The sequence below is a fragment of the Vipera berus genome (assembly GCF_964194415.1).
Source record: "Vipera berus genome assembly, chromosome: 1".
Classification (NCBI taxonomy): Eukaryota; Metazoa; Chordata; class Lepidosauria; order Squamata; family Viperidae; genus Vipera; species Vipera berus.
The window spans coordinates 2041028-2065574 of record NC_138202.1 but is presented as its reverse complement, the minus strand read 5'-3'; the positions used below and the strand labels follow the sequence as shown (position 1 = coordinate 2065574).

General features: G+C 47.0%; 2 protein-coding genes across 2 annotated transcripts in view; both read right to left on the bottom strand.

Moving 5' to 3' along the window:
* The window catches only part of LOC308677033 (nicotinamide riboside kinase 2-like), an 828951-nt gene that overhangs the window by 152298 nt on the left and 652106 nt on the right, over positions 1 to 24547 (bottom strand). The window lies entirely within an intron of this gene.
* The window catches only part of NRTN (neurturin), a 58229-nt gene that overhangs the window by 5728 nt on the left and 27954 nt on the right, over positions 1 to 24547 (bottom strand). Inside the window, exon 2 of the mRNA XM_081314483.1 lies at positions 5203 to 5458. Coding sequence (XP_081170609.1) covers positions 5203 to 5431 — 229 coding nt within the window. The 5' untranslated portion in view covers positions 5432 to 5458. The remainder of the gene's footprint in view (positions 1 to 5202; positions 5459 to 24547) is intronic.

Here is a 24547-nt window from a genome sequence, read left to right as displayed (position 1 = left end):
TAGAATAGAATAGAATATGGAATAAATAGAATAGAATAGAATAGAATAGAATAGAATAGAATAGAATAGAATAGAATAGAATAGAATAGAATATGGAATAAATGGAATAGAATAGAATAGAATAGAATAGAATAGAATAGAATAGAATAGAATAGAATAGAATAGAATAGAATAGAATAGAATAGAATAGAATAGAATAGAATAGAATAGAATAGAATATGGAATAGAATAGAATAGAATAGAATAGAATAGAATAGAATAGAATAGAATAGAATAGAATAGAATAGAATAGAATAGAATAGAATAGAATAGAATAGAATAGAATAGAATAGAATAGAATAGAATAGAATAGAATAACAGAGCTGGAAGGGACCTTGGAGGTCTTCTAGTCCAACCCCCTGCTCAGGCAGGAAACTCTAACCCATTTCAGACAAATGGCTGTCCAGTCTCTTCTTAAAAACCTCCAGTGTTTTTAAGGAGAGAACCAACCTAAAAATAAGGAGAAACTTCCTGACATTCAGAACAATTAATCAGTGGAACAACGGGTTCTCACAGTCAGGAAGTTTCTCCTTTAATTCCAGGTTGCTTCTCTCCTTGGTGAGTTTCCTTCCGTTGCTTCTCGTCCTGCCTTCAGGGGCTTTGCAGAAGAGTTTGACTCCCTCTTCTTTGGGGCAGCCCCTGAGATACTGGAAGGCTGCTATCGTGGTGACCAAAACTGGATGCAGTATTCCAGGTGCGGTCTTACCGAGGCATTATAAAGCGGTATGAACACTGACATCCCCGCAGTGGTTTTGCTCCTAGTGATGTTCTGCAAAGGGCCTTCCACCCCCCAAGAGCCTCTTGCAATATACGGGGATTTGTAATAAGCATGAATAAACATTTGACTAATCCCATTTGAAAGGCCAACTCAGCTCGTGCCGTGAAGACAGTTATAACTCTGGAATCTGAGACAGGAAGGCTGGTCCCCAGGAATTGCTTACTCAAAGGCAGACATCCCCTCAGACCAAATTCCCATGAAATGAATCAACGGGTAATATTCAAGCAGTAAAACCTTTCTCCCCAAAAAGGCACATCATTGCACGAGTAACCTTTATTATTATTAATGGTTCTGCAGCTGCAGCTGCCAAGAAAGCCAACACAGTGCTAGGCTGCATTAACAGAGGGACAGAATCAAGATCAAGTGAAGTGTTAATGCCACTTTACAATGCTTTGGTAAGGCCACACCTGGAATACTGCATCCAGTTTTGGTCACCACGATGTAAAAAAGATGTCGAGACTCTAGAAAGGGTACAGAGAAGAGCAACAAAGATGATTGGGGGACTGGAGGCTAAAACATATAGAGAACGGTTGCTGGAATTGGTTATGTGTAGTTTAATGAAGAGAAGGGTGAGGGGTGACATGATAGCAGTGTTCCAGTATCTCAGGGGCTGCCACAAAGAAGAGGGAGTCAAGCTGTTCTCCAAAGCCCCTGAAGGCAGGACAAGAAGCAACGGATGGAAGCTAGTCAAGGAGAGAAGCAGCCTAGAACTAAGGAGAAACTTCCTGACAGTTAGAACAATTAACCAGTGGAACAACTTGCCTCCAGAAGTTGTGAATGCTCCAACACTGGAAGTTTTGATGAAGAGACTGGACAGCCATTTGCCTGAAATGGTATAGGGTTTCCTGCCTGAGCAGGGGAGGGGGTTGGACTAGATGACCTCCAAGGTCCCTTCCAACTTATTATTATTATTATTATTATTATTATTATTATTATTATTATTATTATTATTATTATTATTATTATTATTATTATTATTATCACCACATCGAGTCCTCTCTGTAAAAGCGGCCGGCTTTACATGTGCATACCACAGGGTACCGTATAGAATCAAAATCACGCGAAGTCTTAGCACCGCTTTATAAAGCCTTAGATCAGGCCACACCTGGAGTACCTGCATCCAGTTTTGGTCATCATATCACAAAAAGATGTTGAGACTTTGGGGAAAAGCGCAAAGAAGAGCAACTAAGAGGATCAAAGGCTTGGAGGCTAAAACATATGAAGAACGGTTGCAGGATTTCGGTACGGCCAGTCTACAGAAAAGAAGGACTAGTGGGGACATAACAGCATTTTGGTCCAGTATTTTGGTCACCACATTCCAAAAAAAGATGTTGAGACTTTGGGGGGGAAAAAAAGTGCAGAGAAAAGCAACTAAGACGATTATAAGGCCTGGAGACTAAAATATACGAATTGGATTTAGCTAGTCTGGCTCAGTGGGTTAGGACGCTGAGCTTGTCGATCAGAAAGTCGGCAGTTTGGCGGGTCGAATCCCGAGTGCCGCGTAGCAGAGTGAGCACCTGTTACTCGTCCCAGCTTCTGCCAACCTAGCAGTTCGAAAGCACGTAAAAATGCAAGTAGAAAAATAGGGACCTCTACGGTGGGAAGGTAACAGCGTTCCGTGCGCCTTTGGTGTCTAGTCATGCCGGCCACATGACCACGGAGACGTCCTCGGACAAGCGCTGGCTCTTCGGATTTGAAACGGAGATGACCACCAGCCCCTAGAGTCGGAAACGACTAGCACGCATGTGCGGGGGAACCTTAACCTTTTACCTTTTTAGTCTGGAGAAAAGAAGAAATAGGGGAGACATGATAGCAGCATTCCAGTATTTGAGGGGCTGCCACAAAGAAGAGGGGGGGTGTCATGTTGTTCAGCAAAGCAGCAGAGGGAAGGACGAGAAACAACAGATGGAGACTAATCAAGGAGAGAAGCAACCTGGAACTAAGGAGGAATTTCCTGACACAATTAATCAGTGGAAGAACTTGCCTTCAGAAATTGTGGGTGTTTCATCATGGGAGGTTTTTAAGAAGAGACTGGACAGCCACTCGTCTGAAATGGTAGAGAGTCTCCTGCTTAAGGAGGGGGTTGGACTAGAAGACCTCCAAATTCCCTTCCAGCCTACACATATCAGCTGGCTCTTATACAAGTCTCATGTCTACGCAAGCGTACAATGAAATCCAAATAAAGCCCACCACATCATCACAACAAAGCCAAGTGTAGCCCAGCCTTTGTTTTCTGCTCAAACAGTCGCAATTCCAGTTGATCCTTTGTTCCCACTGACTCGGGAGGCAGGATCTGGATTTAATTGCAAAAGGGGTTATGCGGATTACCCTTCCACAAAGCAGTTGATTGGGTTAGATTGGGGTCTTTCCCTGTGGCAATCTTGATGTGATTAACTGATTATCTCTGTTTTAGAAGTCTGTTTCCTTCGGAGAGAAGCGGTTTATGAAAAGTGAGTAGGTCTATTTTAATGAAAAGGAGGACTAGGGGCGGCAGGATAGCATCTTCCAATATCTGAGGGGCTGCCCCAAAGAAGAGGAGGGGGGGCTACACCTGTTCTCCAAAGCACCTGAAGGCAGGAGAAGAAGCAACGGATGGAAACTAACCAAGGAGAGAAACTAAGGAGAAACTTCCTGACAGCGAGGACAATTAACCAGCGGAACTACTCGCCTCCAGAAATTGTAGGCGCTCCATCACTGGAGGTTTTTACGAAGAGGCTAAATGACCATTTGTCTGGGATGTGATAAGGTCTTCTGCTTGAGCAGGGGGTTGGACTAGAAGACCTCCAAGGTCCCTTCCAACTTCGTTATCCTGTTCTGTTCTAAATGTCCACCTTTAAGAGGGATCTTTAAAAAACCAACGGGAGTTTCAGGGGACCACTAATCCTTGTGGACCTTCTGTGATCACAGGTGGTGTGACCCTTACGCAACGTTACCCAGCGATGGTGTGAGAACCTCAAAATTATGCACACGTTTGACTTTCTCAGCATGCCGAAGCTCTTAGAAGGTTTGGCCGATTGTGCGATGTTTTTAAAAATGTGAAAATCTAGGAGCCTCTGAAGTGTCCTAGCACTTAGGGACATGAATACAGACAGTCCTCAACTTACAGTGTCAACTGATCCAAAAACTTCCATTACTAAGCAAGGCCGTTGTTAAGTGAGTCGCGTGCCATTTTGCGACCTTTTTTGCCATGATTATTAAGTGAATCACCATTGCTAAGTGAACCATGGGGGCGTTAAGCGAATCTGGCTTTCCCCCATTGACTTTGCTTGTCAAAAGCCAGCTGGGAAGGTTATAAACGGTGATCACGTGACCCCAGGATTCTGTAACAATCATTAGTTACCAAGCATCTGAATTTTGATCACGTGACCACAGGGAAGCTGCAACGGTCAGAACTCTGAAAAAGGGTCCTAAGTCACTACAACATCAGACATAGCGTGGAATTGCGCGCCAGGTGTCCAATTGAAGTTAGAGATCCTGACAGAAACTTGTAGTTTTACATAAATAAATATATTTAACATCTACATTCACTGCAGACGAGATAGGAACATCATGAGGTAAATGTAAACAGCAGAAGAAAAAGGCAGGAAAAAGGGGTCCTCCCCGTTTTCACTCACAGCAACCAATCACAGCATAGATTGCCTCATGCATGAGCAGACAAGATAGTCAGGAACACAGAAACATTGTGAGGTAAATTAAACAGTATACAGAGCACAGAGAAGAAAAAGGCGGGAAAAAGGGGTAACTCCTCCTTTTCACCCACAGCAACCAATCACAGTGTAGATTGCCTCATGCATTAACCAGCACTCCAACCAATCAGCTACAACTGTGTGTTCTGGCCTAGACCACACATAGACCAATAGCCTGAGGCCAACTGGCATGTAAGAGTACAGGTAGTCCTCAACTTATGACCACAATGGAGCCCAAAATCTTTGTTGCTAAGTGAGACACTTGTTAAGTGAGTTTTGCCCCATTTTCCAACTTTTCTTGCCACAGGTTAAGTGAATCTCTGCAGTTGTTAAACCAGCAACGCAGTAGTGAAGTCCCCATTGACTTCCCCATTGACTTCGCTGGTCAGAAGGTTGTCAAAGGGGATCACATGACCCCGGGACACTGCAACTGTCATAACTACAAGTCAGTTGCCAAGCCATGTGTATTTTGATCACATGACCATGGTTGCAAAGATTGTAAATATGAAAAGCGGTCATAAGTCACTTTTTTTTAGTGATGTTGTAACTTCGAACAGTCACTCAACTAGCGGTTGTAAGTTGAGGACTACTTGTAGAAGATCAGCTGAAATCAGGCCACGCTCGGAGAGGGATAAAAACCCTCGGAGGTTCCTGGACACTCCCGTTGCACCCGAGACAGGAACAGACACAACAACTTACACTGGGAGATCAGTGACCTGTGGCGTCCCAGCTCCCGTGGACGTCTTCTGGACCCCTGGGCCAACGAGGAGGAGGAGGAGGAGGCGTCAGTGGCGTCAGTTCTGGAGAACAGCGACAAAGGGAAGGCAGCAGATTTGAGGCGCCGTCTGAGCACGTCTCTACAAACCAAAATGGAGAGCATGGAGCCGAAAACCATGGTGCCTAGGGCTGCAAACTTCCATACCTTCATCTTAGACCCAGTCAGGACATTGGAAATCTGGAAGACAGTCAAAAGCAACAGGCTTAATTCCACCTGTCCTCCCACATCTGCAAAATCCAAAGAAGTTGGGCCCAGGGTCTACTTTTTCTCCACCACCAATCCGTCCTGTCGAATGCAAGCTGACTTAGAGCCCGTGGCAGAGAGGCCCAGCTGTCTTCCCCGCTAGAAAACGATTCCCCGTTTGCAGGACACCTGACTAAAAAGGACTTGTTTCATTTTCCCGGGCTGTGTACCCTTTCACCCCAACTGAAGTGCTCCGCCTTTCGCAACACCCGTGTGTTTCATGCCCTCAGTCCTTGCACACGATTGCTTGATTGCTACAGGGTTTACCTAACTGCTGAAAAATACCTAGGAAAGACTTTTGCCCAGGTTATACGATGTGTCGATATATATATATTCCTGGAGGAAACTGATTATCTGGACCCGTACCAATCAGGTTTCAGGCCCGGGCACAGCACGGAGACGGCATTGGTCGCGCTGGTGAATGATCTCTGGCGGGCTCGGGACGGGGGTTGTTCCTCTGTCCTAGTCCTATTAGATCTCTCAGCGGCTTTTGATACCATCAATCATGGTATCCTACTGCGGCGTCTCAGGGGGTTGGGAGTGGGAGGCACCATTTTACGGTGGTTCTCCTCCTATCTCCTGGGCCGCTCACAGTCGGTGTTGACGGGAGGGCAGAGATCCGCCCCGAGGCCTCTCGTTTGTGGAGTCCCTCAGGGGTCGGTTCTCTCCCCCCTCCTGTTCAACATCTATATGAAGCCGCTGGGCGAGATCATTCGTGGTTTTGGGGTGGGGTATCATCAGTACGCTGATGATACCCAACTTTTTTTCTCCACCCCGAACCAACCCAGTGATGCCCTCACCGTGATGTCCCGTTGCCTGGAGGCAGTCCGGGTTTGGATGGGGAGAAACAGGCTTCGTCTCAATCCTGCCAAGACTGAGTGGCTGTGCATACCGGCATCTCGGGTTGACCAAGTTATGCCACCGTTAACAATGGGGGGTGAGGTGTTACCCCCCGTTGATAGGGCTCGCAACTTGGGTGTCCTCCTGGATTCACGGCTCAGTTTTGATGATCATATAGGAGCCGTGACCAGGGGGGCTTTTGCCCAGGTTCGCCTGGTGCGCCAGTTGTGACCCTATCTGGACCGAGATGCCCTACGCACAGTCACTCATGCTCTCGTGACCTCCCGTTTAGACTACTGCAATGCTCTCTACATGGGGCTGCCCTTGAGGACCACTCGGAGGCTTCAGCTGGTGCAAAATGCAGCCGCGCGAGTTGTGATGGGAGTTTCCCGTTACTCCCATGTAACACCTCTGCTCCGCGAGCTGCATTGGCTTCCAGCTTAGGACTGCCCCCGACCTTTGATCATTTCGCCGAGACCTGAAGACCTGGCTCTTCGAGCTTTCCGGCCCAGGCTGAGTTTTAATTGGGGGTTTTAACTGGGGTTTTACATGTTTCAGGGACTTAGTTTAATCTTTTTAAATTGGTCTTAATTTTTGTATTGATGTTTTTATATACCCTGTAAACCGCCCTGAGTCCTTCGGGAAAGGGCGGTATATAAATTCAATAAAATAAATAAAATAAATAAATATAGATCTTTGGTCATTCGGGTTTTTTCCCACGTACATACAAACACCCGCGAAAACCTCAGAAAACATATATATATATATATATATATATATATATATATATATATATATGGATCTTTGGTTATTCGGGTTTTTCCCCGCGTAGAACTAAAGGTGTAGGGGCGACGTTTCGACGGAATCCCATCCGTCATCATCAGGCTAGTGGCTTCTGCTTCCTTCTTCTGGGAGAAGCATGTGGCTGTTTGTTCCTCTTTTTTAAACTGCCAGAGGGGGTGTGTTCTGTGGGTGGAGGTGTGCTCTGATTGGGTGGGGGAGTAAGTGTGCTCTGATTGGGTGGGAGTGTGTTTTGAATGGTGGGTGTGTTCTGATTGGGTGGGGGTGTGTTTTGAGTGGATGGGCTGGTCTCAGCTGCCAGCCTTAGACCTGAGCTGGTGAGTTGTGCTGCTTTTGTTCGGCTTCGTGTTTGTGGTGGTGCCATGTTTTTATAGTGGGTGTCAGTTTGCTTATTGTGTGGTTTGGAGGGGTTTAAAGTGGCTGATGTTGCAGCTGTAGTTAGGTTTCTGTTTTGTGGTTGTGCCTCGTTATCATTGTGGGTTCGGATTTGCTTTTTGAATGGTTGTGTGGTGGTGATGTCATGTGGTGTTATCATGAGTTTGGGTCTATCATTCTTGGTGGTTGGGACTCGTCTGTCAATCAAGGCGGGTTTCCAAATGGTTGGTAGGCGAGAGGTATCATCTCGTTTGTTTATGCTGTGGGGGCGTTTTTCTATCTCAATGGCTTCTCTGATTATTCTGTTGTTAAAATGTTCAATTTTGGCGATAGTTTTGGTTTTTTTAAAATCAATTTCATGTCCCGTGGCTTCAAAGTGTTGGACCAGGGATGAAGTTTGTTCTCCTTTTCTGAGTGAGTTTTTGTGCTCTTCAATGCGTGCACTTATTCTTCTGTTGGTCTGTCCGATGTATGTGGTGGGGCAGGTGGTGCATGGGATTTCGTATACTCCTTGGTTTTCTAACCCAATTATGTCCTTGGGGTTTCTTAGGATGGTGGATATTTTTCTGTCTGTGTAGAATGCTGTTTTGATGTTGTGTTTTTGGAGGACCTTGCTGATTCTGTCTGTGGTCCCTTTTAAGTATGGGAGGAGGGCTTTGCCATTTTCTTGTTCTCTGTCTTGGGTTCTTGTGGGTGTCTCTCTTCGGATTAAGTTGGTAATCGTGTTTCTTTGGAATCCATTGGCTGTTAGTACATTAGTGAGAGTGTGTAGTTCGGTTTTTTGGTGTTGTTCGTCAGCTAGGTGTTTTGTTCTGGACATGAGTGTCTTGGCTACGGAGTTGATCTGTGCTGGGTGGTGGTGTGAGAGTGCGTTCAGATAGCGGTTTGTGTGTGTTTTTTTATGGTAGATAGTGTGTCCTAGGGAGCCGTTGGATTTCTTGTAGACTAAGACATCAAGGAAGGGAAGTTGATTGTTAGCTTCTGTTTCCATGGTGAATTGTATTTTGGGGTGTAGGCTATTGAGGTGTGTGAGGAAGTCATCCAGTTTTTCTTTGCCGTGTGGCCAGATTACGAAGGTGTCATCTACGTATCTGAGCCAGAGTTTGGGTTTGTGGTTGGATTTTTCTAGAGCGAGGGTTTCAAAGTGTTCCATGTAGAGGTTTGCGATGACAGGTGAAAGGGGTGATCCCATGGGTGCTCCTTCCATTTGTTTGTATCTTTGTCCATTGTAGATGAAGTATGTGTTAGATAGGCAGTGGTTGGTCAGATCTAGGATGTGTTTTGGGGGGTTGTATTTATTTAGGATAGCTGTCAAGGCTTCTTTGATTGGCACTTGGGTGAAGAGGGATACGACATCGAAGCTCACAAGTAGGTCACAGGGCTGTAAGTTTAGTTTACTTATGATCTCTATGAATTGGAATGAATCTTGTACGTGTGAGGTGATGGAATTTGCGTAAGGCTGTAGTTGTTTGGCAAGAAATTTGGCTAGATTTTGTAGAGGTGAGCCTATGGAGCTGACTATCGCCCCTACACCTTTAGTTCTACGCGGGGAAAAACCCGAATAACCAAAGATCCACATACGAACACCCGCGAAAACCTCAGAAAACATATATATATATATATATATATATATATATATATATATATATATATGTATGTATGTATGTATGTATGTATGTATGTATGTATGTATGTATGGATGGATGGATGGATGGGACGCGGTGGCTCAGTGGGTTAGGACGCTGAGCTTGTCGATCAGATGGTCGGCAGTTTGGCGGGTCGAATCCCGAGTGCCGCATAACAGAGTGAGCGCCTGTTACTCATCCCAGCTTCTGCCAACCTAGCAGTTCGAAAGCACGTAAAAATGCAAGTAGAAAAATAGGGACCACTCCGGTGGGAAGGTAACAGCTTTCTGTGCACCTTTGGTGTCTAGTCATGCCGGCCACATGACCACGGAGATGTCCTCAGACAAGCGCTGGCTCTTTGGCTTTGAAATGAAGATGAGCACCAGCCCCTAGAGTTGGAAACTACTAGCACGCATGTGCGTGGAATAATGCTGAGGTCATGTGATCATCATTTGTAACCTTCCCAACTGGCTTCCGATAAGTAAAGTCAATGGGAGAAACCAGATTTGTTTAATGACTGCAGGACTCACTGAAGCACTGGCCCCTAGAGTCGGAAACGACTAGCACGCATGTGCAGGGGAACCTTTACCTTTATACCTTTACATACATATATATATATATATATATATATATATATATATATATATATATATATATATATATATATATATATATATATATATATATATATATATATATATATATATATATATATATATATATATATATATATATATATATATATATATATATATATATATATATATATATATATATATATATATATATATATATATAATCAGAAGCCAGTCAGGAAGGTTACAAATGATGATCACCTCAGCATTATTCCAACCATCATAAATACATGCCAGTTGCCAAGCGCCCAAATTTTGATCATGTGACCACAGGGATGCTGCCACCGTCATAAATGTAAATGCCAGTCAAAAGTCGCTTTTTTCAGTGCCTTTGTAACTTCAAATGATCACTAAACAAATGATTATAAGTTGAGTGCTATCTGCAATTTAGTTTGATTTTTAAAAATAATATTTTTTAAAAAACTCCAATCAGATAATATTTTCCCAACCTAACAGATGAATTTTGTATCACCTTATCCAAATGCACATAGTTTTGCACTGTTAACATTCCCCTGTTTTGTAAGTGGTTTTCCTTAGTACCCTATGTTGTAGGTCTGCGGGAAAGTTATGCAGCCCGTGCTTCGTGGGGCAAGGGACAACTTGGTGTGGCCAACTGGGGGCGAGCAGTTGGAGGAGGCCCCCTTGCTACCACCAAGTCATCTCTGTCAATTCACTGCCACTAAGTCATTGCAGGACAACTCAACACAGGCAATTTGTTGAGAGGACAACTCGCAGGGAGTGTCACAATGGAGAGCCGGGTGGGCGGGTGGGCAAGCGATTGGGTGGGAGGGCAGAACGAACATCAGCAGTGGCAGCAGCTGGGGGCTTCCCATTTTCACACTGCTATGAACAAGGAGATACATTCGGTTTTGCAGCTACTAAGATTGTTGGCTGAGCAGGGACAAAAACAGCCAGGGAAGTGATTGAAGCCTGGGAAACAGGCCCCTCGTCAGTCAACAGGAGTGCTGACTTACCACCAGCTCATCAACTACTTAGAAGGTGAGAGCTGGGCAGCACAAGCAAACAACAGCCAGCAACTTAAAAACTAGCCATCTCCTTGGGGAGAAGGGCGGTATACAAATTTAATAAAAGTAAGTAAAAGTAAAGCAATACACTCCAAAGGTGTCTTAAAAGCCACATACAACAGGCGCCATGTAACTATCACATCTTCAAAAGCACACCCTCTGCTAGAAAGAAGTTCCACCAAGATAGGCCCCAGAACAATAATAATAATAATAATAATAATAATAATAATAATAATAATAATAATAATAATAATAATAAAAAAAAAAAAACCTTTATTGTCAAAGTACAACATGTGTACATTGAGATTAGCTGAGCCTCCCCCCGTGCTCTCACCCCCCAACACACAGTGACAACAAACCCTCCATCCTACCACACCATGTGAACCAACTACACTACACACTGGCCTCCCAAGTCAATTCTGCATAAGTTCACAGAGATTATGTCCCATTTAAAAGCCTAACAGCCCACAGAAAGCTCAGAAGACAAGCTGGTCCCTGGTGCCTGACCCATATTGGATCCTGCATGTTCACTTTCCCCACCGCCATCACTTCTATTGCTTCCGTGCTGAGCTCCGGGGCGTTCAGGGTTTGGGCCATTTGGCGGTGGTGGTAGCGGGCAGGGAGGAGGTGGTGGCTGGGAGCTTCCTGTGGGGGATGTGAAAATGGGAAGCCCCTAGCCGCAGCCACCACTGTACGTTCTGCCCACCTGCTCGGTCACTTGCATGCCCAGCTCTCCATCCAGGTGCCTCTTTCGTACGTTGAGTTGTCCCGCAACAACTTGGTGGCACTAGACCCTGCTTCTATGCCGCTGGGAGTCGGGCGGCATAGAAATTTAATGAACGATTCTTCTTGTGATTATTCACAGACTTTTCACGGCGTCTTTGTACCCAGCAACAATGCCATTTTCCCACCAAAAATGCAGTTCTGCATTTCCCAGACAGACGCATTCCTCTTCCCCTCCTTTCCAACTTGAGCATAACATTCAGAAGAGGATTAAGTCTGGCGTAACGTGGGCCACAATGGAAAGTCTGAAGACACTGCGTAAGAATTAAAAACCTGGTCTCCATCATCACGATGGTCGCAATGAAAATTATCCATGGTGAGGGAAGAGGGAAGGGACCATCTTCACGACATAGGCAATCCTCGACTTACGATCACAATCAAAACTAGAATTTCCATTGCTAAGCAAGACAGTTGTTTCCGGGTGTCAAGGTTTTATTAGTTTGTCAGAACAGTTTAATATTTTGAAAGCAAGGCAGTGCCTGGTTTTATGACTCCTTCACCATGATTGCTAAGAGAATCACTGCCGCCGCTAAGCAAATTGTCCGGTTGTTACTGTAAACAAACCCAGCTTCCACCAATGACTTTGCTCGTCAGACGCCAGCTGGGAAGGTCATAAAAAGGTGATCATGTGACACCGTGACGCTGCAATCGTTATAAATATGCACTACGTTGGGTGCAAAGTCCCTGAATTTTGATTATGTGGCCAAGGGGAATGCTGCGACTGTCGTAAGTGTGAGGCCTGGTCATAATCCACTTTTTTCAGTGCTGCTGTAACTTTGAACAGTTGCCAAATGAATGGTTGCTAAAGTCAAGGACTACAATGTGCATTAAAAGCAAAAAAAACCCCACATCTCTATTTATGCAGAGGATAAATTATTCTTCCTGGTCAAGAGAGGTGGTGGCGCCGTGGTTATCATGTGGTACTGCAGGTGCCCACTGCCAGGAGTTCGATCCTGACCGGCTCAGGGTTGACTCAGCCTTCCGTCCATCCGAGGTCAGTAAAATGACGACCCAGATTGTTGGGGGCAAATAGGCTGACTCTGTAAATGGCTTAGAGAGGGCTGTAAAGCGCTGCAAGGTGTATAAATCTAAATGCTATTATAAGCTCCTTTGGGGTACTGGCAAAAATTGCTGCATAGGCTAGAACAGGGGTCCCCAACCCACCCATCTGTGGACCAGCACTGGGTCGCGGTGTACCAGAAACCAGGTCCCGCAAAGAAGTGAAGCCCCATCCGCGGGATGCGGGAAGCACGGAAAACCACGTTCCCTCTGGTCCACAAAAAAAACCCCTCTCTCTTTGGAATGGGTCCCTGGTGCCCAAAAGATTCCTGTCTCAGCTCTGTCCTTCATTGACTTTGCCTTCTGCGATGCCCCAGGATGCCAATGTGTGAAGCCCAAAATATCTCATCTCTGGGCTTCCCAAACCTGCGTTCATGCACACGCTTGCACCCAGCCGACATGGTGGCTCTTCTGCCGCCCTCCTCCTCCAGAATTATCCTGGCATAAAAAGCAAGAAAACCCTCAAGTTCCAAAGAAGGGTGAGCAAACTAAACACACACACACACACACACACGCTCTTACATTTCTGATGCGCTCCTGCTATCACCAGCACAGCCTCTTCCCCCCCACACACACACACACCCTTTGCACACCAGCTTGTTACCCCGAGGTCCAGCTGGGATACGTTTCAAGTAAGGTCTTAATTTCATATTTTTTGTTTTAAATGGCTTGTATATTCGTCCGTGGGGTAGACACAAGGCTGAGCCACACGCAGAAACAAAACACAAGGCGACAAAAGCTCTCTGGTTTGTTTTTTTTAAAAAATAATATATCAGTATTTAAGTTGGGTCAGTCCCTTTCGGAGCCTTTCCAGAGGGGTCAGGGGTGAGGGAGGGGAGACAGGGTCAGCCACAGGTTTCATGGGGAGCTGCTCTTCGGGGTCCACCTCTGTCTGCCCACAGAAGGACCCACGTCCCACTCTCCAAGGACGGCTGGACAAATGGCCACCACTTGGCAGGGGCTAAAGCAAGTTGACCCCTTTCCTCCTTGCCTCCTCTGAGCAAGGTTCCCAGCAGGAGCAAAGCAAATTCCCAGCTCCCCTTGCATATTCTGCCCTCAAATTCCCTGTAATTCCCATGTCTAGCCCTGATGACGTTCCCTAGTTGGGTCATGAAACGTCTGCGAGAAAACAAGCAAGTTCAGAGAGCACCCAGGACTCCACAGTTCTACTACTACTACTACTACTACTACTACTCTCCACAAACCTCGCTCCCTTCTAGCACTGATGATGTGACCTAGTTAGATAATGAAACCTCTGCATGAAAACTACCAAGCTCAGAGACCACCAAGAATCCCACAGTTATCCTCCTCCTCCTCCTCCTCCTCCTCCTCCTCCTCCTCCTCCTCCTCCTGGCAAATTCCTTCTAGCACTGATGATGTTACCTAGTTGGATCATGAAACGCCTGCAAAACCACAGTTCAACCGTACGCTACAAATATTCCCTTCTTTTGGGACAAGTATTATATTCTTTTAATGGTTCTTGTTTTTAAATTTTTCAAATCCCTACTCAGAGTCACTTGGTAAGACGGAGGGCTGCTCACAATGCATTACCTGAAAGACAGAAATACTCTTGCCGAATTCTCCGGCCACAAAGGGCGGGCAGAGCCACAAATTCTCCCCAAAGCACCAGAGGGAAGGACGAGAAACAAAGGATGGAAACTGACCAAGGAGAGAAGCAACCTGGAATTAAGGAGAAACTTCCTGACAGGGAAGACAATCAACCTGAGCCTTGGTGGAGCAGTGGGCTAAGGCCTCCTTAAGTAACACCAGCTGCCTGCAATTAGTGCAGGTTCGAGTCCCACCAGGCTCAAGGTTGACTCAGCCTTCCATCCTTCCCAGGTAGGTAAAATGAGGACCCAGATTGTTGGGGGGGCAATAAAAGCTGACTTTGTAATAATGCCGCTTTGGGGGGGTGTGAAAGCCCTAATAAGCAGGCATATACATAGAATGAAGGCTACTGCTAAGCTTGTAAGCCGCCCTGAGTCTTCGGAGAAGGGCGGGATATAAATGGAATTAAAAAAACACCAGTGGAACAGCTCGCCACCAGAAATCGTGGGCGCTCCATCGCTGGACGTTTTTAAAAAGAGACTGGACAATCACCTGTCTGAGATGGTATGGGTTCTCCTGCTTGAGCAGGGGGCTAGACTAGAAGACCTCCAAGGTCCCTTCCAGCTCTATTCTATTCTATTCAGTTCCTGCGCTGGGGGAGGAAGGAACCAGCCCCCGAGAAACATGGCAGGCCTTTTAGCTCCCGCGCCTGAGTTAGAAAACCAGCGGTCCTTGCTTAATGAAGTTGCTTAAAGTTACGACGACACCCCACCCCGCAAGAGCTACTGTGGTCACCATATGAGCCGTGGTGGCACCGTGATTAGAATGCAGCATTGCAGGCTAATTCTGCCCACTGCCAGGAGTTCGATCCTCTCACCAGCTCAAGCTTGACTCAGCCTTCTGTCCTTCTGAGTTCGGTAAAAGGAGGACCCAGATGGTCGGGGGCAAAGAGGCTGACTCTGTAAACCGCTTAGAGAGGGCTCTGAAGCGGTATATAAGTCTAAGCGCTGTTGCTATTCTCTCCCTCCCTCTCTCCTTCCTTCACGCCCTTTCTCTTTCTACCTTTCTTTTCTTTCCTTCCCTCTACCCTCGCCTTCCTTCCCTTTTTCCCCCATTTCTTTTTTCTCCCTCTTCTTTCCTCTCCTTCCTCCCTCCCTCCTTTTTTTCTCCTTTTCTTTCTCTTCTTTCCTTCCTTCCTCTTGTAAGAGACCTGGTGGCGCCGTGGTTAGAATGCAGCGTTGCAGGCTGACTCTGCCCACAGCCAGGAAGTTCGATCCTGACCGGCTCAAGGTCGACTCAGCCTTCCACCCTTCTGAGGTCACTAAAATGAGGACCCAGATTGTTGGGGGGCAAAGAGGCTGACTCTGTAATCCACTTAGGGGGGGCTGTAAAGCACTGTGAAGCGGTATATTGCTATTGCTATGACTGTATTTCAGCGCCTTTACGGCCAGCGTTCCGTGGTCATGTGGCCACGATTTACAATGTCTTGGGGTTGTTGTGGGGTTTTTCTGTTTTGCCAGATTCTAAGCAAATGTTAAGCGATACGTGCCTGCGTTTAACAACCACCATTTTCACCCCAAAAAATAACATCGTACAATCGAGTCTGATCACATGGACGACGGTCATGACTTGGGATGGAGATTCTGAGCGCCATTTAGGGTTGTTAAGTTGAGGCCTACCCATAACTATCCCAGCTGGCCCTACCTTGCAGGCCGGTTGCAAAGATGCTATTTAAGCTCTTCTCCAAAGCCCCTGAAGGCAGGACAAGAAGCAACGGATGGAAACTAATCAAGGAGAGAAGCAACCTAGAACTAAGGAGAAACTTCCTGACAGTTAGAACAATTAACCAGTGGAACAACCTGCCTCCAGAAGCTGTGAATGCTCCAACACTGGAAGTTTTTAAGAAGAGACTGGACAGCCATTTGCCTGAAATGGTATAGGGTTTCCTGCCTGAGCAGGGGGTTGGACTAGATGACCTCCAAGGTCCCTTTAAACATTATGATGATGATGATGATGAGGAGGAGGAGGAGGAGGAGGAGGATATTGCTCACGAAACGTAAAAACACTCGGAAAGGGTTTTATTTTGGCTCTTTTCTTTTTTTTTTCCTTTTTAAAAATGAGCGCTCTGGTTCCTTTCTTCCCCAATCTGCTACTTGAAGGGGAAATGGCTTTTCCGCTTTAATGCACTCTGACATATTGTTTCCTGCCCTGGGGGTTATTCAAGGAAGCATTTTGATGTGCTTCAATTGCTTAGAATTCATGAGCTCAGCCCTCCTCCCCTCCCCCCCACCCCCCCACCCCCACCCCCCGGATTTAGCCTTGAGGAGAGAAGATGGAGTGAAGAGAAGACAGCTAACTCCTTTATGCCCAAATGTGGCACATCTTCCTCCGAGGTGCTGAATTCAAATCCCCGGAAGACAGACTCGAGCTGAAGGGTAAGAGAATCCAATAAATCAATCAGAATAGATCTAGAAGGGATCTCAGAGGTCTCCTAGTCCAACCACACCAAGCCCACCTGCCATTTCAGACAAGTAGCTGTCTAGTCTCTTCAAATGTTGGAGCATCCACAACCTCTGGTGGCAGGCTGTTCCACTGGCTAACTGTCCTCACTGTCAGGAAGTTTCTCCTCAATTCCAGGTTGCCTCTCACTTTGATCAGTTTCCAACCATTGTTTCTTGGCAGGATTCGAAGACGCAGAAGCCAGCTGCAAAGACCAGCAGAATGCCCAAGGTTGGAAGGCTGCACAAATTTGACATCAAGAAACCAGAAGGATGGCCCTCGTACCTGTCCCAGGTCGAAAACGTCCTTCAGGCAAACCAGGTTGCAGAGGACGGACTGAAGGCTGCCACACTGCTCTGTGTGTGCGGCCCAGCAACGTTCGATCTGGTTGAAAACCTGTTCACGGCCACGCCACTGGAATCTGTGTCCTACGCCAAACTGAAGAAGAAGCTCGGAGAACACTTCCAGCCAAAAATGTCGGTGATTGCTTGGCACTACGCCTTCGAGCAAGGAATACAGCAGCCGGGAGAGACCGCATCCAAATACATCGCGGCCTTGAGGCAGGCCACACGCTTCTGTCGATTTTCAGACATCGAAGAGCGACTTCAAAACCAGCTCGTCTGCAGCCTCCGCAACAGAGAGCTGCAGCAAAAACTTTTTGCAAGAGACGTCCTGTCATTCACAGATGCCCAGAATGAGGTTATGGCAGACAAAGCTGCTGGTGGAACCGTCCGAACAATCCGGTCCGCCAAAACAACACTATGCGAAGAAGCCATCCACCACAAGGACGCCGAACTCATTGAGGAATCAGAAGAAGATGCCGAAGTCGACAAGCTACACAAACAGCCCAACACACAGCACCGCAGCAGCAAGCAACAAGAGACTCCTTACAAGGCAGATCTCTTACCTAGATGTCCAGGTTGTGGCAGCTGCCACCAACGCTCGGACTGCAGCTTCTGGTCAGCCACATGGTGGGCCTGCAGCAAAACTGGCCACATCACAGAAGTATGCAGAGGTCGCCAGAGGGACCGGCCATCAAAGCGCCAGTCGGAAGATCCGACCAGGAGAGGTACCGGGGCCCTGGGGCTGTCCAGCATGGGGTTTTGTGCAAGCTGCAGAAGTGTCTGCCATACCGGGGCCCAACGCCCCCTCAGACCCAAATTTAAACTTCAGGTGGAGCTGCAAGGTGTCCCCTGTAAAATGGAGCTGGACACAGGCTCAGCCGTTTCCATTATTTCTCTGGACACATTTAATTTTGTGTGCAGTTGCAGTAGAAAATGGGCCAAGCTAAGGCCCTCTGACATACTTTTAACAGATTTTCAAAATGCTAAAGTCACAGAAGGGTGAAGCTACCTTGGCCGTTAAATTTAAAGGATTTTTTGGGCACCTGGATGTCATAGTAGTAGGGGGCCAGAGGACGAGCCTAATTGGGCTCGATTGGTTTGATGCAAGTAACCGGTATGAACTGGACACAAGTTGCGAGTTTAGCATCAGTTTGCAAGGACTTCGCAGACGTATTTGATTCAGCCCTAGGAACTTACACAGGCCCGCCTATAACATTCAAGTTAAACCCCAACGTAGTCCCCATTAGGATTAAGCCTCGCAGGGTTCCCTTTGCCCTCAAACACAAAATTGACAGGGAAATAGACAAACTTGTTGAACAGGGCGTTTTGCAACCAGTAGATGGTGGGGAGTGGGAAACTCCTATTGTAACACCACTTAAGGCCAATGGGGAAATTAGAATATGCACAGACTACAAATGCACAATTAATAAGGCCCTTAAGCAACACGCATATCCTGTCCCTGTGGTGAGCCACATCTTGGCATCTTTGCAAGGGGGCGCCATTTTTGCGAAGTTAGATTTGGCACAGGCCTATCAGCAACTGCCGGTTGACGAGGCCACGGCCACAGCTCAGACGATCGTGACTCACAGGGGGGCTTTCAAAATGAAGTAATTGCAATTTGGGGTTAGTGTGGCCCCAGGCATTTTTCAGGGAATCATGGAACGCTCACTTAAAGGCATTCCAGGTGTTTGCCCTTATTTTGATGATGTGCTTATTGCTGGAGAATCCACAGAGGTGTTAGCTTGCAGGCTCAGAGCCGTCCTACAGAGGCTGCGTGAAGCAGGCCTCAAACTGAAAAAGAGCAAATGCAGTATTGGGGTTTCTTCAACCGAATTTTTGGGATTTCACATTGATGCTAACGGCATCCACCCAGCTGAGTCCAAAGTGAAGGCCATTCAAATGGCACCTAGCCCTAGCTCAAAAGGAGAGCTACAAGCATTCTTGGGCCTCCTCAACTTCTACCACGCATTCCTGCCTAACAAGGCCGCAATAGCGGAGCCCCTTCACAGGGTCTTAGATAAAAAAGCTTCATGGAAATGGACCAGCGTTCACGAGGAAAGTTTTCAAAACCTGAAGGCACTTTTGTCAGTCAGCTCTACTGTCGCTCATTTCAGGGAGTCTAAACCAGTCTGTTTGGCATGTAATGCGTCTCCATACGGGGTGGGGGCAGTCTTGAGTCATTTAGAGAAAAATGGAACACAAGTCCCTATTGCATTTTATTCAAGGACACTGTCCTCTGCTGAGCGTAATTACGCTCAAATAGACAAAGAGGCCTTAGCCATTGTAGCGGGAGTTAAAAAAATTCCATGACTACTTATATGGCAGGGACTTCACAGTCTTCACAGACCACAAACCACTACTGGGACTCTTTACCACACACAAACAAACACCCCACATACTTTCCCCAAGAATGTTGAGGTGGTCTATTTTCCTATCAGCTTATACGTTTAAGCTGGTTCACAAACCTGGCAAAGAATTGGGCCATGCTGATGGCCTGAGCAGACTCCCACTGCCACTAATCGAACCAGATCTGGCCCCTGCAGCCAGAATCCTATCCATTCAGGACTTGCCAGAATTTCCCCTCCATGCAGGGGACATAGCTGCAGAAACAGCAGCCGATAAAACACTAAGTAGAGTGCTTTCATGGGTACATACACGGTGGTTAGATAAAAGCCCAGACTCTGAATTTCAGAGTTATTTGGCAAGAAGACATGAGCTATCAGCTCACAAGGGTTGTATCCTATGGGGGAACAGGGTCATAATTCCCACTTCACTGAGAGATAGAGTTTTACAGTCACTACATGAAGGCCATCCAGGTATTGTCCGTATGAAAGCTTTAGCTAGAAGCTACTTATGGTGGCCTGGATTAGACAAGGCCATCGAGGCACAAGTGCATGGATGTTATACATGCCAGCAATCAAGGCCTGAAATGCCACACACTCCAGTTCATAGGGGGGAGGAAACACACACTCCCTGGTCTAGAATTCACATAGACTTCGCTGGGCCCTTTCAGGGACAGCTCTTCCTTATAGTGGTAGACAGCCACTCCAAATGGCTTGAAGTAATTCCAGTTACAAACATGACTACTGCTAGGACCATCCAGGTGCTTAGAAAACTCTTTGCCACGCATGGGTTGCCTAATGTCTTAGTATCAGACAATGGGGCCCAGTTTACTGCAGCTGAATTTCAGGCTTTCCTGAGAGCAAATCTCATCAGACACGCAACGTCGGCCCTGTTTCATCCGTCCAGTAATGGTCAAGCTGAACACATGGTAAGGACCACAAAGGAGTCACTGAAGCGTATAGTGACTGGAGACTGGCATCACAGATTGGCAGATTTTTTACTTTGCCAGCATTCCACGCCCTGCACTGCTACTGGGAAAAGCCCGGCAGAACTACGTTGGGGGAGGCACCTGATCACAAAACTGGACAGGTTGCATCCAGATAGAGTGGCAGCAGAAGCCTCTCGACCAAAACCCCCGAGGGGGCTGCAAGTGGGCGATGGGGTGTGGGCCAGAAACTATGGGCATGGGAATCTGTGGGCTCCTGGTAAAATTACTAAAGTGTCTGGCCCCCTCTCTTACGAACTGGGGCTGGAGGGAGGACGAGTTGTCAGACGCCACATTGATCGACTCAGAAAGTGGTTTCCAGAACGGCCACTAAGCGAGGACTGCATCATAAGTCCCTCCCAAGGTCCCCAAACTGGCAGTCAAGCCGGCCCACGCATAGACTCTGAAGACTCTAACAGCACAAGTTATGAGGAGTTGGCCGTAGAGGAGGGGAGTCCGGAAGTGCAACATGGGTCCCCTGACGGAGCAAGCCAACCTGACTTTCACAACCGCTGTGCTAACTCTGCTGAACAAACTGACTCTGGTGTGGGCCAACCTGGAGAGGCCAGCCAGAGAGCACCAAATCCTTCTGACTCAATTGCACTAAAGGACACTGGTCTGCCCGGCCCGGCGGATAAGCTGGTAGACCAGAAAGTGAATGGTTCCCTCAAGCGTTCCACAAGGGCACGCAAGCCTCCTGCTTATTTAGCAGATTATGTGACAAAATAAAGAGCTATAATGTTGTATGTACTTTGACCTATGAGACTGTACCAAAAAATAATGGAGCTATAATGTTGTTAAGTGTGTTATCATACTGTTAATTGGATCCTATTGTTAAATCTTGTAAACTGTATTGCTGTAATCACTTTTGTTGTTGCTATGATGTTGTTCATTCTAAGAGGGGAGGGTTGTAATGTATTGGGCTTGAGTGTAACACCAGTGATAAGCTGGAGCTAGCTAACGGCTCCCAGCAACTCAGACACCCCGTCTCCAGTGCTGCTATTGGCTGCCCCTAGGCGGCAATAGGTTGCTTTAAACCTATTGGCTGCCGCCTAGGGGCCAGGCTATAAATTGCTGCAGCTGCAGCCCAGTTCCCCAGTTCAGATCCTGCAAACAAATAAACATGATCATTGCTGAACTCACTCGCCTCGTCTTCATCCCTGTGCAACAAACCCTCTACACAACAGCTGGCTTTTTTAAAAACGTGACTACAAATAGCCTTTTGAGATTCTCCATCTGATATTTAGGCAGAGAAATTTGGTGGAAAAGCTGCCTGATTTCCTAGCTAGGAGAGGCACCTTCCCTAACACACTCATGAATGCAAGACTTGCCTTGGTTGGGACAAGACACCCACCCACCCACACATACACGCACCACTTCAGAAGATGGTTCTCACCTCTGGGCTTCCTTCCTTCACTTCTTTTTCCCCCCCACAATAACCCTGCAAGGTAGGCTGGGCTGAGAGAGAAAGACTGATCTAAATTCACTTTTGTGCCTAAGGCAGGACTAGAACTCACCCTCTCCTAGTGATTGGCCCAAAGTCATCAAGTCAGCTTTCATGCCTAATGCGGGACTAGAACTCACCCTCTCCTGGTGACTGGCCCAAGTCACCCAGCTGGCTTCCATGCCTAAGGCGGGACTATAACTCACTGTCTCCTGGTAATTGGCCCAAAATCTCCCTGCTGGCTTTTGTAGCTAAAGTGAGACTAGAACTCACTGTCTCCTGGTTATTGACCCAAAGCAGTGGTGGGATTCAGCCGGTTCGCACCACTTCAGCAGAACCGGTAGCTAATTTTTTATTGCCCAGGCCCAGAACGGACTTCCGGAAGTGGCATCCACCATTGCTCACCTATTTGAATCCCAGCACTGGCCCAAAGTCATGGCTAAATCGGGACTAGAACTCACTGTCTCCTGGTAATTGGCCCAAGGTATCCCTGCTGGCTTTTATGGCTAAGGTGAGACTAGAACTCACCGTCTCCCGGTGATCGGCCCAAAGTCATGTCTAAGGGGGGGACTAGAACTCACTGTCTCCTGGTAATTGGCCCAATATCAACCAGCTGGCTTTCATGCCAACGCGGAACTAGAATTCACCATCTCCCGGTGATTGACCTAAAGTCCCTTAACCAGATTTTGTGCCTAAGACAAAACCAGGATTCCCAGTCTCCTGGTGAGTTCATGCCTCAGGGTGGGATTAGAACTAAGGAACCTAGGTTCTAAGCCGGCCCCTGACCCACGCCATCCTAACTTCCAGCGGTCACTAAACAAGGCAGTCGGGAACTGAGATCTACCTCTACAATAAAGCAGGACCCGAGCAACCAGGCCAATTGTTATTATTTCCAAAACACAAGGAAGGAGGCTGAGTCTTGCAGAAGAGAGGAAAGTGTTGACGGATCTGTTTTTTCAATTACGTTTCCCCCCCCCACACCACACACACACACCCCTGTCCTGTACCCATCTGTCTGTTAAGGAGACATTGTCAAGATGTTTAGGAAAAGGCCAGGATTAGAAAGCTTGAAGACATTTTGCAAAACGGAGTGGGGGGAGGAGGAGGAGGAGGAGGGGGGGGGAACGGGATCTCCAGCAGAAAAAACAAAACAGGCTGGCTGGCTCACTCTTTCTCTCCAAGCCCCCCCCCCCGCACGTCCCAATTTTTTTTTTTATTTCCAGTGTGTAAGTAAAAACAGTTGTTCTTGTGGGCACCAAGGAACCCCTGCGAAGGTTCTCAAGCGTACTTGGGGAGCTGGGGGGGGCAATATCGGCATTCTCACCAGCAAGACCGAATTCATCCCATCCGGCCGGTTCCCCAGTCTTTCAACATAAACCGCCCCTTGGGCAGCGTTCCCCTTCCGACTGGGAATTTAAAAGGACGACTTTATCCCCACGTATAATTTCCCTTGTTGCAATGGGTCCTTCACGGAAGACAGAATAAACAGAATTGGAAGCGACCTTGGGGGTCCTCTAGTCCAACCCCCTGCTTGGGCAGGAAACCCTAGACCATTTCAGACAAATGGCTGTCCGGTCTTCTTCTTAAAAGCCTCCAGTGATGGAGCACCCACAACGTCTGGTGGCAAGCAGTTCCACTGGTTAATTGTCCTCACTGTCAGGGAGTTTCTCCTTAGTTCTAGGTTGCTTCTCTCCTTGATCTGCTTCCATCTGTTGCTTCTTGTTCTGCCTTCAGGGGGGTTTGGAACATAAATTGACACCCCCCTCTTCTTTGTGGCAGCCCCTCAAATACTGGGAATGCTGCTATCATGTCCCCCCTTTTCTCCTCCTTTTCTCTAGACTGGCCATACCCAAATCCTGCAACCGTTCTTCATATGTTTGTGTCTCCAGCCCTTTAATCATCCTAGTTGCTCTTCCAAAGTCTCAACATCTTTTTTTTTTTGTAATGTGGTGACCAAAACTGGATGCACCTGGATCCAGGTGTGGCCTTACTAAGGCTTTATAAAGCGGTACTAAGACTTCAATCTGGGGTCCTCATTTCGCTAAGCGGTTTACAGCGTCAGCATTCTTTGCCCCCAACAATCTGGGCCCTGATTTTACCGACCTGGGAAGGATGCAAGGCAACCTAATCAGGATCGAACTCCTGGCAGTGAGCAGTGAGTTAGCCTGCAATAGATTTTCTGCAATACAAAACATCCTAGTGGACGATCCCTTAAACGTGAGCCAGGCCTGTGCTGCAGCAGCCAAAAAACCCAATACAATCCTGGGTTGGATAAACGGAGACATAGAATCAAAATCAGTTGACGTTACTAGTGCCGCTTTACAAGGCCTTGGTAAGGCTACACCTGGAATACGGCATCCAGGTTTGGCCACCACATTACAAAAAAAGATGTTGACACTCTAGAAAGAGTACAGAGAAGAGCAACAAAGATGACCAGGGCTAAAACATTATAAAGAACCTTTGCTGGAATTGGGTCTGTCCAGTTTAATGAAGAGAAGGACGAGGGGAGACATGATAGCAGCCTTCCAATATCTCAGGGGCTGCCCCAAAGAAGAGGGGGGGGTCCACCGATTCTCCACAGTTTATGAATCAACCTTAGTAACGGTCATAAGTGTGAGTCAGATGCCAAAGCATGATCATGGGGATGCTGCAAAGGTCATGAGTATGAAAAAACAGCCAGGAGTCACATTGTTCAATGCCGTTGTAATTTTGAAATG